Source organism: Sceloporus undulatus, chromosome 4, assembly GCF_019175285.1.
Source record: "Sceloporus undulatus isolate JIND9_A2432 ecotype Alabama chromosome 4, SceUnd_v1.1, whole genome shotgun sequence".
NCBI lineage: Eukaryota > Metazoa > Chordata > Lepidosauria > Squamata > Phrynosomatidae > Sceloporus > Sceloporus undulatus.
Window position 1 is genome coordinate 6,737,377 of NC_056525.1, and position 14,198 is coordinate 6,751,574.

General features: G+C 39.3%; 1 protein-coding gene across 9 annotated transcripts in view; it reads left to right on the forward strand.

The window, feature by feature from the left end:
* RTEL1 (regulator of telomere elongation helicase 1) overlaps positions 1-14,198 on the forward strand; it is a 98,656-nt gene that overhangs the window by 44,600 nt on the left and 39,858 nt on the right. For all 9 annotated transcript variants that reach the window (XR_006103537.1, XR_006103536.1, XM_042463578.1 and 6 more), the window contains exons 19-25: positions 1,626-1,668; positions 2,730-2,815; positions 4,507-4,584; positions 7,783-7,860; positions 9,087-9,230; positions 10,307-10,422; positions 13,240-13,363. Coding sequence is in view for 7 of the 9 variants with exons in the window: in XM_042463578.1 (XP_042319512.1) it covers positions 1,626-1,668; positions 2,730-2,815; positions 4,507-4,584; positions 7,783-7,860; positions 9,087-9,230; positions 10,307-10,422; positions 13,240-13,363 (669 nt within the window). In the remaining 2 variants the exon portion in view is untranslated. The remainder of the gene's footprint in view (positions 1-1,625; positions 1,669-2,729; positions 2,816-4,506; positions 4,585-7,782; positions 7,861-9,086; positions 9,231-10,306; positions 10,423-13,239; positions 13,364-14,198) is intronic.

Genomic DNA, 14,198 nt, shown 5'->3' on the forward strand with positions numbered 1-14,198 from the left:
GAAGTCATGTCTTCTCATGATGTATCCAAAGCATGACAGCCTCAGTTTCGTCATCTTGGCTTCCAGAAAGAATTCAGGCTTGATGTGTTATAGGGCCCATTTGTTCATCATTTTGGTCATCTACTGTATCCTTAGCTCTCTCTTCTAGCATCAGATCTTGAATGAGTTGATTTTCCTAATGTAATAATCTAGGAATGCTTCTTTTGAAAAGTCACAATGTTAATCATTGCTGCTCAATGTTAATATGTGAAGCGCTGAACAGAATAAAAAAATGGAATGACTTGCAATCATAATTTAAAGAGTCACTCCCAGATTATTTCAGTATCTTCCTCAATGGAAGTGAATTTAAACCGGCACGCCATTTCATCCCCTGCTAACATACTGCTGATAGAGGAGTGTTCTCCAAGTGCAAGTCATGCTTGAGAACACATTAGGAACTAGTAGTAAATGATAACTGCACATTAATGGCTTTGCATGTAGCATTTTGCCTGTAGTTGATTCAAGCCTGTTTGTTTTATGGAATATAAAAAAGATGGATTTATTTCTGATTTTAAAAAATCTTATCCGTACAGTGGGATCTCGGTATCTGTAGGGGATCCATTCTGGACTCCCCCCCATGGGTAGCAAATTCTTTGGATGCTCAAGTCCCATTGTCCCCAATGGCGACATGTGCATGTGACCCCACCACCACTAGGAACAACAGGACTTCAGCTGAAGTTGTATTGTCCCTAATGAATTCCTGTTGTCCCTAATGGTGATGTGGTCACATGTGCACATCACCACTGGGGACAATGAGGACTGTCACTAATGGCAGTGCAGCCACATGCATACACTGCCATTGGGGACAATGCAGGCTTGCCGTTTGTGGTTGCTGAAATCCACAGATGGCAGGTCTGTGGATATTTAGGTCCCACTGTACTATGTACTAGGTAGACAAGATTGTAATTAGAGCAAAAATCTGAATATCAGAGTTGGAGTGGATTCTGGAGAAGATGGTAGAGGAACTCAAGCTAAAATGTTCCTTGAAGAGGATCTTCTATAAACAATTATTTAGGTGGAGGGCTTGACAGAAGAGAAATAGACTTTTCCAAGTATGGAGTGCAGAATGTAATGGAGTCATGGAGCCCAATGAGAGAAACACAAGCAAAAAGATTAAACAGTAGATGAACTTGTAATAAAGTTAGCTTTTGCAATTTTTCATATAATAATATTGTGTCTCTGAAGTGAAAGATCAAGTAGCCATTCTGTAGAAGACAATTAAGATGGTTCTTCTTAAGAGATATGGCAGGCATTACGTTCATTTCCCCTTGCCTTGTTTAGTTAGTGAAATGACCCTGGTTTATAATGCTTTTTTAGCTTTCAAACAAGCCTTCTGATAAAGATGGGGAAGTATGTTCTGAGAAGTTGCAAGGACCTATCTATTCAGTGAATCAGTCTTGGCGAGGAGATTGGAAAAACGGGGGGGGGGGGGTGTCAGTAATTATGATAATTATGACTAACAGTAAAGTATGATGAATTTAGTTCCATTAGTGATGGTAATGCAGGTCACTAGGCAATTGTAAATACTTCCCAAGAAGGGTATTGATTTTTATTTTTATTATTATTTTGGTTTGGTTTTCATTTGCAGATTTTCACCAGAATGTCTCTCTTCTCTTGGGAAAACAATAGGTAAGACAGAAAGTTGTCTTTCTGTAATTCATTGAAAAAGTCTACAGCAGTGGTTCCCAAACTTTTATTCTCCAGATGTTTTGGAATTCACTTCCCAGAATTTCCAACTATTGACCAAGCTGACTAGGGCTTCTGGGAGATGATGCTCACAATACCTGGATAAAAGTTTAGGAACCACTGGTCTGCAGGAACTTAGGCAGACAGGAGCTAAAGCAATTGAACTGGCAAGGACTCAGGATAAAGCTATAAGAGAAATTAAGAAGATTATGGCTCACCATTGTGTGACATCAAACAACAAGACTGTTGCAAATTTAGTATTAAGATCTAACTGATTTCTTAAATATAGGGCAGCTAGGAAATATGTACTTGTCTCCACTTCTGGAGAGCAGTTGCCAATCAGCAGTTAAAAAAAGGCTTTGGGCCACTATTCTGACTTTGTATAATAGTCTGGTTGTATCAGAGAGAGAAGAAGCTTATAAGGATGGGAGAGATTCTGAGCATGCTGCAAGCATGATGAACAAATTTCCAGCAATCATAAACAAGAGAAAAAGATAAGACGTTTCAGAGGTGGACATGATTGTTTGCAGAAGCATAGGCTGCTATCAGACATATTTTAGAAGAGATGACAAAGAGTGCATGAAGACTGGAGAAAACTCTATAATCAGCAAGCATTAGGGGTGGGTGAGAAATTAATTTGATTTGTAGTTAAGTGAGAACTTACAAATTTGTACCTCCTAAACAACCTAGTTAGATAGTAGTTAGATTTGAAAATCCATACTTTTTCAAGTTTTCAGTTTAATTTGTAGGGGAAAAAAGAAGATTTGAAAAAGTATGAACGAAAATGTGTACAACTGAAAAAAGTATTTAAAAGTCCATGTACTTTTAAAAAACGCTGGCAAAAAATAATATGAATGTTCATGCATAGTCTGGAACAAGGATGGAATGAAATACTATTGAAAAAATAAGAACCTTAGCAAAATAGAGCTTGACAGACTAACCTGTGTGTCTCCTACTTATAAACTGAATTCCATCTTGGTATATGTGTATGTGTTTTACTGCAGGAAATCTTGTTCGAATCATACCTCATGGACTGCTTGTGTTCTTCCCTTCATATTCTGTCATGGACAAAAGTCTGGAATATTGGAGAGTAGGTTTCCAGATTTCAGATTACATAAAGTTTATTTAGCACTTAAATCTTTATTTTTCTGTCTTATTACAGGATGTCAAAGCAGTAAGTATTCTTCATTTATCTTGGTATACCTGAGTTGCTACTCTTGAGGTTCAGTTGATTTGTGCGTAATTTGGGAAATGATAAAATTGTAAGAGTTTCCAGTTCATAGCACAGTCCATATTTGCTGCAGCCACTGCAATGCCGCCAAGGAGAAGTAAATGATAACATGATTTAAATGTGGATTGTTATGACTAGGGCCCAATTCCTGTTACCCTAGGCAGTATTTTATTGTGATCTAAAGCCATATACTCTGACCTACTACAACGCTCACGTCCCATATGCGCGCTTGCCATCCGCGGCTTTAAGCTTATGCAGATGGCAAGCCCTGGATGTTACAATGGCATGTGCGGCCACTGAAACGAACGGGACTTGAGGTTCCACATTTTTTGCCATACATGGAATGGATCTCCATATATACACAGGACCTACTGTACCTCTGAGAAAACATTGTGGAGCAAACACAAAGTGGTTTTTGCTCACAAAGATCGGTCATCTAGCTTTGGCTCTTCCCAAATGGAATCACTGATGTCATACTAGTAATTTATAAATTGGTCCTGTGTGAATAGTGGAGGAAAATGACATGGTAGGCAAATATGTAATATCTTGTACATGGAGCTCAAATCTCTCAAAAACAAAACAAACAGCTTCATTTATATACCATTTCATACCCCCTAAGCAGTGTCTAAGCGGTTTACAGCTGTAAGCTAATTTGCCCCCAACGATCTGGGTACCCATTTTAGCGACCTCTTCAGAAGGATGCAAACCTGAGTCAAGCTTGAGCCCTTTTGCTGGTCTAGAACTCGCAACCTTATGGTATGTGAGTGAGTAGCTGCAGTACAGGCATTTAACCACTGCGCCACCAGGGCTCCTCTCAACTCACCATTTCAGTTTGCCAATTTTGGGTCTGAGCTGTGGTCAGTTTGGCTATATTGAATAAAAACAATTGCTTAGTAACAGTTTTAAATTTCTTTCATTGGGGAAAATGAGTTAATAGACCACATTTGGCTTCAAAACACAGACTAATGATGAACAGATGTTAAATTTATTCTTCAGTGGCACATAAGTACAGTCATCCCTCCAGATTTGTGGCTTTGATATTTGCGGATTTGATTATTCATGGATTTCATTAATGTGTTCTCTCTAGGACTGTCTAGGTCCTCCAGTGCAACTCTGTGGTCAACTTTAACTAAAAGATGCACTGAAAGACCATTTGTAGCTATTCCAGTGCCATTCTATGGTCAGTGTATGTTGGATGTTGACCACAGAGTTGCACTAGAGGACCTAGACAGTCCTAGAGAGGTGTCCTCTCAGGTAAAAACAGTGTTTTTGTTATTTGCGGTTTTTCCATATTCATAGGGGTGTTTGTTCCCCTAACCCTAGCGAATATGGAGGGACAACTGTATTTGCTTACTAATCTGTGGTCAATGACCAACCATAAAACATCACAGATGAAGTGTCACAACTCCCAAGAGGCAGTTTTTTTTTTACTGTCAGGTGGAACACAACTTTCTTGTTGGTGGCAAAGAAGAGGTATTGGTTGGGGAAAATACAGACTCCTTGTCCTGTAAGAATTCTCCACTCATGTATTTTCTGGGTGTTTTTTTTAGGACCATGATTTTGTGGGGAAAATAGAAGCAGTGAAGCCAGTTTTTGTGGAACCACGAAACAAAGGAACATTCACAGAGGTTTGTAAGAGTTTACACATTTGTGAAACACTGTACACTCATTCTCTTTACAGTAACTTCAGTTTGCTAGGATTATACTAGTATTGCCTCAGCATTGCTTTTCTGTATTTTAAAAAAGATCTTATTTGGAATATTGAAAAATATATTCTGAATACTCAAGGTGGAGTTGGTTAAAGATCTAATTGCTTTATCAAAATTATTTGTGTTTCATTTTTAAGCATTTTGATTTTCTGAAATAAATTACAAATAAGAACAGAAACATCCTTTTTCTAAAAGGGAAAAGGCCAAGAGTAGTAGAGGGGAAGAAGAGAGAAAGGGGGACAGTGTGTCAACCATTAATTAAAAGAGCTTTGCTCCACTTTTATAATGTTATTTGCCCTGACAATGTGTTCCACAAGGACAGGCTACTCAAAAATCCCCACATAATCTGGAAGATGTTTCCTGGAATTGGGCTTTAAATATTAATTGTTCAACAAAAGAAAATATAGTTAAGATTTAAGTCCATTGGTTGGTGATGGGAAAGGTTTTTCCTCTCAGTATTCTGAGAACAGGTAGTGCTGTGAAGAGATTTAATTTCCTATTTCCTTGCTAAGATCATTAATCCTACAGTGGCAGAGAAAAAGTTGTCAGGTTGAAAACTGGAGATAGCTTCTATTTAATGGTTGTGTACAAGTTTCAGCAGATGTTGCTTGTCAGACAACCAGGTGATAAGCGATACCTGCTGAAATTCCCTCTTCCACACGGCCATTGAAAGTAAGGAGCTGTCTCCAGTTTTCATTCTGTCAACCTTAGGCACAGACATAATGCTTCTCAGGTCTGGACAACGCTAAAGTCTTTATTTCCATCTCCTGGGTATCTTAAAAATTAAAAATGCCATTTATTTATTTAATTTATATCCCACCTTTCTCCCAACAATGGGACTCAGTATGGCTTACATTAAAGTACTATAAGTAGAATTCAAACATTAAATGAATGATGGCATTAAAAATAAAGCAATTAAAAACATACCACAAAAATACAGCACTTATATATTTAAAACTCGTTTCCTTAGCAGATTAGGTTGATCATCAAGTGAAATTATTTAGTGGGAAAGAAAACAGTGAGAGAGCCAGCCTCTTCATTTCCAGAGTCTGGGATTAGCTTTGGCCAAACAAAACTGGTGCTGATGTTTTGACCACCAGATGCTGTCAGTACCATTTAATTCCATCTGCATGGCTGCTGAACTCCCTCTTGGGTTCTTGGATCTATGAGTGGCTTGGCTGCTGGGCAGCCAGGAAAAATTTGCTCCATTATTGAATGCTGCTGGGCCAACGTGGAATGTTTCTTAGTGGGAAGCTGTGTAAAAACAGAAAAGCATAAGTTACCATGACCCTTCGCTGGTTTACAAAGATAGGATGTATAATGTCTAGGATCTGTTATAAAGTCAGATCATTCATATGGATTTGGATTTCCTGCATGGCAGGGGGTTGGACTGGATGGCCCTTGTGGTCTCTTCCAACTCTATTATTCTATGATTCTATGATATAGGATGCACCTGCCCAACTTATGTCCAGACTATCTGAAAGACAACATCTCCCTATATAAGCCACCTCGGAGTGTTCAAATGTGCAAGGGAGAGCTTTCCCTTTGGTCTCACCGTACTTACAGGCATTTAGTGGCTTTTCCCTGGATGTGGAACTCCCTCCCACAGGAGGTCTGTTTGGCCTTCTCCCTGCTCTCTTTCCACCTCCACATATGGAGACCTTTTTATTCAGGGAGACCTTTATGTAGCACTAGTGTGTGTGAAGTTGGGTACCTTTTCAATCCTTTTTTTAAAAATTATGTTACAATTTTTTTAAATGGTTGATAACGATGGCTTTTTTCATGATGTTGTTTAATGTGTTTCTGTCATTTGTGAAATAAGATTTTAACTAAATCTTGCTTTAAATTAGTGCAAGCCAACATGGTTCCCATCCTGGGAGACAGATGGTGTATGAATTCAATACATAAATAAAATAAATAAATAAAGGTGTGTGATTTGACTGTTATGCAGCAGCATTCTCTATAACATTGCTAAACATCTTGGAGCACATCATTTCAGACACTGAATTCAGATTGGCCCTCTGTATCCACAGATTCCTTCTCCATGGATTCAACCATCCATGCCTTGAATACAGACACACACACACACTCATATTCCAAAATGTAAACTTTGGTTTTGCTTACATAAAATGGAAATCATTTTGTTACACCATTGTATTTAATGGGACTTGAGCATCCATGGATTTGGTTATCCATGTAGGAGTTTACAGGTTTGGTGTCAGACAGGACATTGGACTCTGCCTAAGCTTCATGTTGTGCCATCACTCCCTTTCTCTGTCCTTTGCCTCTCCTCTTGTTCTGGGCTTTGTTCTGCCCAGCATGATGTGACTTCTGTTAAAGGTTGTGTTGAAGCATGAGCCCTGACCTGACCTAGTCATGTGTGTTATCTAGTGCACTACAAGCACTACTGCAACCCTTGTAAATATTCTTTCAAAAAAACCAGGGGTACTTAGAGATAAGTGCCCTTCCTTCATTCATGTTGTTCCTGCTAAGATCTCTCTTGTTATTTAGATACTGGATTTCTTCACCATTTAAATATGTATTAATGATTTATGTATTAATGATTTCTGGTGAAATTATCCTGTATAAAAATAGCTACAATGTGTTCTATATTTTAGAATTCATTGTTTTTTTTTAAAAGAACAGATTCAAAATTCTTAATTTCTGTCATCAGGCCATTTTTACCTTTTAGTGCACATTTTGAAAAGCAGTTATTACTCTTTAATGTATTTCCCTTGTAAAACAATTTCAATGGGTATTTTCTTTGTTTCTTTGTCAGAAATTATTGTGGGGATAATTGTGTGTCATTTTAAAGAATTTTTTTACCCAATAAAAGTATTGTTCTCTTGTCAATTTTGCTTATCTTGGTGTATGGCCAACACAGCTATCCCTGAATATGGTTTTGTTTATCAGTGTACAACTGCTGATGTAATTTGGTGCTTACCATGAGTGATTTCTTGTAATCTAGGGTTTCCTGAATAAGGCATATCTGATTCATTTATCTAATGCTTCATCAACAAAACATTGTAAATAGGGATCTGGAATTATAGCTTCTACGTGTATGAGAATAAAAAATGCATGTCTAGTCCTATTTTATTGATGCAGTTTTTCTCCTAGGTCATAGATGCCTATTATGAGAAAATTATCTGTCCCAAATCTAACGGTGCTGTTTTCCTGGCTGTGTGCCGGGGGAAGGTATGTGTCTGAATACTGTACAAAAGCTGAGGTACTCAGCTCTATTTCTGCTTGTTATCAGAGCCAGCTGGGATTGTGCAGGTGTTTAGATGCTGTAATGGGCTGGATGAGGGCCAGTAAACTGATGTGTAATCCCAATAAGATGGAGGCTGTGTGGATTGGTGGTTCTCAGGTATAGATATTGGGCAAACAGCCTGTTTTTGATGGGGTTGTACTTTCCCTGAATGAAAAGGTATGTAGCTTGGGAGTGTTCCTAGATCCATCCTTGTGACTGGAGGCCCAAGTGGCCTCTGGCTCAGAATGTTTGGTGCTAATCTCGACTGATGCATCATCTACAATTTTTCCTGGACAAGGATAACCTAGCCACAAAAGTCCATACACTGATGACCTCCCAACTAGATTGCTGTAATGTGTTCTACATGGGACTGCCTTTGACAAAGACTCAAAAGCTGTAGCTGGTGCAAAATGCAGCAGCTCAACTGATGATTGGAATAGCATATAAACAGCATGTAAGGCTTATTCTGAAAAAATTGCACTGGCTGCTGACATGTTTCCAGTCTGAATTCAGGGTGCTTATGATTACATTTAAAGCCCTAAATGGCTTGGGACTGTGCCTCTCCTTATATATCCCTGCTTTAGCATTAAGATATGCTGTGAGGGGCGTCCTCCATGTCCTATTATTGAGGTCCGTTTATCGTGTTGGGATGTGGAGAGGGTCTTCTCAGCCATGGTAACCAAGTGTGGAGTGCTGTGGCACCCCAAGTATGGAGGCCCAATTGTTGCCAACACTCTTGTCATTTAGACACCAAGTTAAAACTTAGCTGTTCACCAAAGCTTTTGAGCATTATAAATTCAACCCAAGACTATTATTTATACTTTTAAAAACTTTAAAAATTTTAAATCTATTTGAACTCAGTATATCGTTTAGTGTATTGTTGGCTTATTTCTTGTTCTTTTTAACCTGTTTAACCTGTTTTAATGGTATTGTAAGATACCTTGAGATTACCTGATATTGGATGGGGTGTTAATAAATACCTTAATAAATAAATTTGAATAAATAAGAAGAGACGTTACCTTGAAACTTGCAGCAGTTGTTCCCTACCAGCAGTATATGTTCGTGACAAACAACATATTGTAAAGATACTGCAAGCTCTCTTGTTTTTTCCTCCTCCTCCTTTTTATGCTGAAACAAACTAATATGACTATATCTTTAAAACTTTCTTCAGGCTAGTGAAGGTTTGGATTTTGCTGATAGGAATGGGCGAGGTGTTATCATCACAGGCCTTCCTTTTCCACCTCGCATGGACCCCAGGATCATTTTAAAGATGCAGTTCCTGGATGAGATGAAGGCCAGAAGTGGTGGAGGACAGGTAAGGGGGGGAAAATGAAAATGTGGATATCTGTCATTCTTCTTGCATAGTAGCTTTTTTCTGGGGTTTCTAGTAGTACTACTTGAAGGCTTGAAAATCTGCAGAATTGTCTGTACTGATTTTGCATGCACCTGTTCCCTTTTTACCTATGGAGTTTATGGTCTGAGCCTTGGTTAAAATCGGGGGAAACACTTGAGGTTGTACAGTGTTTCTTTCTTACGCCCTCATGACCTAGAGTGCAGTGCCATTTTACAGAGGTAAGTTGTCTTGACTACTACTACTAGTTTTAAGGGTGCAAAAAGATACATCTAGTCTAGAACTATGCTGAGCTTTCTGGTATTGGGGAAGCTCTTTTTCTTGTTTGGATTCAAGAATGGAGGCATTAGTGAAATGAAGGCAGATTAGAACTAGATACTAGACTAGAACTACAAAATTGGCTAGACAGTTTATTTAATGACAACTGGTCCAGATGCCCAGAATTATGGCTGTGCAATCTAGCACTGAAGCAAGCATACACCTTATCAGCAGTTTTGGAAAATCTACCCAGCAGACAGCAAATGTCAGGAGTATACTAAACAGACTTCAGCTAATCCTTAAACAGCAGTCATTACACCATAATGGAAAATTGTCAAGCAAGCACAAGGGAAAATAGTTCACATTGAGTCTTTTCCTTACGTTTCAGATCATTGTTATTAAAAGGAAGGACCAAATGGTAGGGTCAAAATGTCCAGGAAATGCTTAATTTGCTTTTCCTTAAGATTCCAAAGAGCTTAATAAATCTCCACCTTCTAAAATTTTCCCTGGTTAATGATACTTCCTCTTCAGCATGGCTCTGTCTTATTTTGGCCTTTTGGTCAACTTCTGATCTTTTCTCATCACTGGTTAGACAAAAAGTGCAGTAGAGAAGAAGGAGAACAGAAGGATGGTTAGGTGAGCATTCTTTTCAGGTCTGTATTCAAGACATCGCCTTCTTAGTGTTATTTTTTGGTTTTAATAGTTAAAAGAAGAAAAAGTACCAACAGTGAAGGAAAGAACACATTGCATTAATTTTTTAAAAAAATCTTTCTGCCCTTTAGTATTTGTCTGGAAACACCTGGTACAAGCAGCAGGCTTCTCGTGCAGTAAACCAGGCCATTGGAAGAGTCATTCGGCATCGGCAAGACTATGGTGCCATCTTCCTTTGTGACCACAGGTGACCCTCTTTTTTTCATCTGAGAGAATTCTAAGGCAACTGTCTCTCCTACTCAAATCCTGCACCACCACTGCTACCTCTTTGTTTCACAGCTCCTTGGAACAGTGATTTTGTTTTCTCTACCATGATGAAGACACTTCTTCCACACGGCTGAGGGAAGAAGTGTTGGTGGTTGGGTAGGGAAAGAGCTCTTGTTAAAAAGTTTGGGAGATGAGAAGTGAAAAATAAGACATGAAAATGACTGAATCCTCTTTCATCTCCTCACAAGTACCTGCCCTCATTGATTAAATTGGAAAACTCCTACTCCTAAGTTAAACTACTCAGCATTCCCAGACTAAGTATCTGGCCTTTCAGATGGAGTAGAATCAGTGTTCTAGTACTGTGAAAATGGATCAGATTCAGTCAGGCTAAACATCAGGAATAGCATGTGTGTCTTCTTGTGCTAGGAGTTTGGATACTTGTGAATAAATATTTTAGAAGCCCCAACTGGCTTTCAGTTTTTAAAAGGCATGCTTCTGCTGTAGGTGTTGGATGAGCTAACTGCCGTTATAGTGACTGCTTCTGGAGTACCACAAAGACCAGTGTCAATCTGTATATGCACTTAACTGCTATTATTGCAGTTTGATACCAGTTGAAAGTGTATGGCTCCATCCTGTGGAATCGTGGGATTTGTAGTTTAGTTAACTGCTAAGCATTTTCTGCTTGGAGAGCCTTAGTGCTGTATTTCAGCAGAGTGCCTCTCCCTGTTTAAACAGAACTGCCTTGTGGGGAGAGACTTAGAACAGAATCCTTTTTCACATACTCCATTTTGCACCAGTATTACTCATGTTTTCATCTTAAGGATGAGGTTGTCTATGATGGGTAGATGATGTAGTGTCTTCCAGATGTTTTGAGCTATAACTTTTCTTTGTGGTCTCTTTGACTCACACAAATCGGTTATCCTGCATCCCTGCACAAAGCCTCTAATGTGTTCTAAAACATTCAAAAGTTTGGGCACTAGTCCCGCCTATCTCTGACAGCCGTATATAAGGGGCTCCCATCAAAACCTGCCACTTCCTTTTAATCTGCCACTGCAACTGCCTCATGAGGAATAGCGTTTGTGTATTCAAACTGGAATATGTCTTCTGAGGTTCAATAATTGGCATGGGCTTTCTAGCCATGCTAGCCCTCAAGGCTTTCTCAGTACTGCTGGCTTCTTTTAAGATGTACATCAATTGTGGGTATTTGAGATGCCTTCACTGTCCCATATTGTTGCCTCGTGTGTGTACTCTGCAGAGTTTACACTGCAGGGCAGACAGCAGAAAGTGCCATCTTAAAACTTTTGTACAAGCAGGCCTTGAAACCACAAGATCCTGAGCATCATTAGCAATTTTAAATCCTCAGCTTCAAAGAAGTTAAAGTCGAGTATGGAGAAGAAGTCAAGTATGGAGAAGATGGCTTCAGTTCCAACGAATGTCAGTTCCTCCAAATGAAAGGATACAAGTATGTTGGTGGGGACTATCTGTACACCCACTAAGAAAGTCAGACGGTATGGGAGACCTCTGATTGTCCATCAACCCCTGTTAAGACTCTTGAGGTTGAAATGCAGACTGACCTAGCACAACCATAAGAAGAAGAAAAGATTGGAGGAACACTCTTTGCTGTGACCCTCTTCTTTGCATTCCGCTGAAACTATGGCTATAGCTGAGCCATCTACTTCCCTTCAGGGATTTGACTCAGAGATAGTTTTTTGTGAGGCTGTGGTATCTCTGCAGGGTTCTCTGAAATTGTACTGTGGTGATGGAGACCATATCTATGCAGGACAGAAGATCAGACAACCATGTTTTGGAGGGAAAGGTACAGGAGTCTTATGTCATTAGAGTTACAGTTTCTCCTTTTCTGGACTGAGTCTCAATTTGAGGGAAATGGCTTCCAGCAATTTCATCTCTAGTTGACACTGATGTTGGTACCGTTCCAGGTCACGTCCTCCTTATTGGTTCAGACACTGATTTGGCTTCTTTTTGTTGGTATTATTGAGTAAGCAACACTGTCAATTTCATCCACAGGCTGTTCATAACCAACAATACCTTGGCTACCACATTTGAATGCACCAACAGTCCCGCTTCCTACTTTTTGTAGCTTGCTAGTCTCCCATTTGTGTGAGTCAGAGAGACCATGAAGAAGAAGGACAAGTTGCAAATCTAACTGTAGTTCTTGTAGTGATCACTTGTGAACTCACACAACTCCACCTGTCCACCTCTCATTGTTTCTTGCTAGTTCACATGGATGGCTGCATCCGCGTACTACAGAACTGGTGGGTTTAGTGGGAGTTCCTTACACAGGGCTGCCAGAGGTGGGCAGGACTACTGCCAAAACTCTCCAGAATGCTTTGGAATGCTCCAAAAGAGGCACTGCACAGGTGCAGGAAAACCCATTTATGTGAGTTTCCGGATGACCCCTCAAAGAACTACAGTAACTTGTCCTTTCCATAATCCTTGATCATTGGCCATGCTGTCTTGAGTTTATGGGACTTTTAGTTGTAAACATCTGAACATCTGGAAAGAATTGTGTTACCTCTTTCTGCATAATCTCCTGGAAGTATTATTTTTCACAAAGTTGACATGTGTTTCTAATTTCTATTCTGAATATTTTTTTATATTCAAAAATCGAACACAGAAGCTTAAAGCACACAATAACCAAGACAACCAAGACAGAAAATAAAACATACACAAACAACTCCAATTCTTGAAATCCTCCCCCCCCCCCCCCCAAAAAAAACCTTCCTGCATATACTCTAATTGAATTCTTAAATAATGATCTTTTCTCAATTTCTGACAGGTTCATGAACACAGATGCAAGAGCCCAGTTGCCTTCCTGGGTCCGCCCTTATGTCAGGATTTATGAAAAATTTGGTCATGTAGTCAGAGATGTATCTCAGTTCTTCCGCGTTGCACAAAAATGTGTAGGTATCAAGCAAGTCAATGTGAGAGCCTTTGAGGACTATATCCACTGTTAATTCTAACTAGAATAAACCCACTGAAATGAATGGGAATTGTTAGTCAATTCTAATGTGTGCTCCACTGATATCAGTGAATTACTCTAGCAGGAACTAAGGGCCTGAACAGACAGGCCAAAATAAAGCTGCTTCAGGTCACTTTGGAAGTATGCTGTTTAAATGACACACATATCTTAAGAGGCCAGAAACCGTGCCAAAGCTGTGCTCCAGTCCTTTGGTGTGGCTTCTGGCCTCATAGGATGCATGCATTATTTAAACAGCATACCTCCAAAGTGACCTGAAGCAGCTTTATTTTGGTTTGTCTGTTCAGGCCCTAACATTGTGTATAGTTCAGAAGTAAGTATTGTGTGATTTTTCAGATGTTGGGATCATAGTACCATAGAATCTTTGAGTTCGAAGGGACCACAAGGGGCATCTAGTCCAACCACCTGCCATATAGGAATACACAACTAAAGTACTCCTGAAAGATACCCAACCTCTGTGTCAAGACCTCCAAGAAGGAAAGTCCACCACTCTCAAAGGCAGTGTATTCCGCTGTCAAACAGCTCCTACTCTAAAATATTCTTTCTAACATTTGGGTGGAATCTCTTTTCTTGTAATTAGAATGTGTTGGTTCATGTTCTGGTTTTTGGAACAGCAGAAAACAAGCTGGCTCCATCTTCTACCCGACACCCCTTCTGATATTTAAAGTTGGCTATTATGTCACCATTCAGTCTTTTCCAGGCTAAACATATTATTATTATTATTATTATTATTATTATTATTATTATTATTATTATTA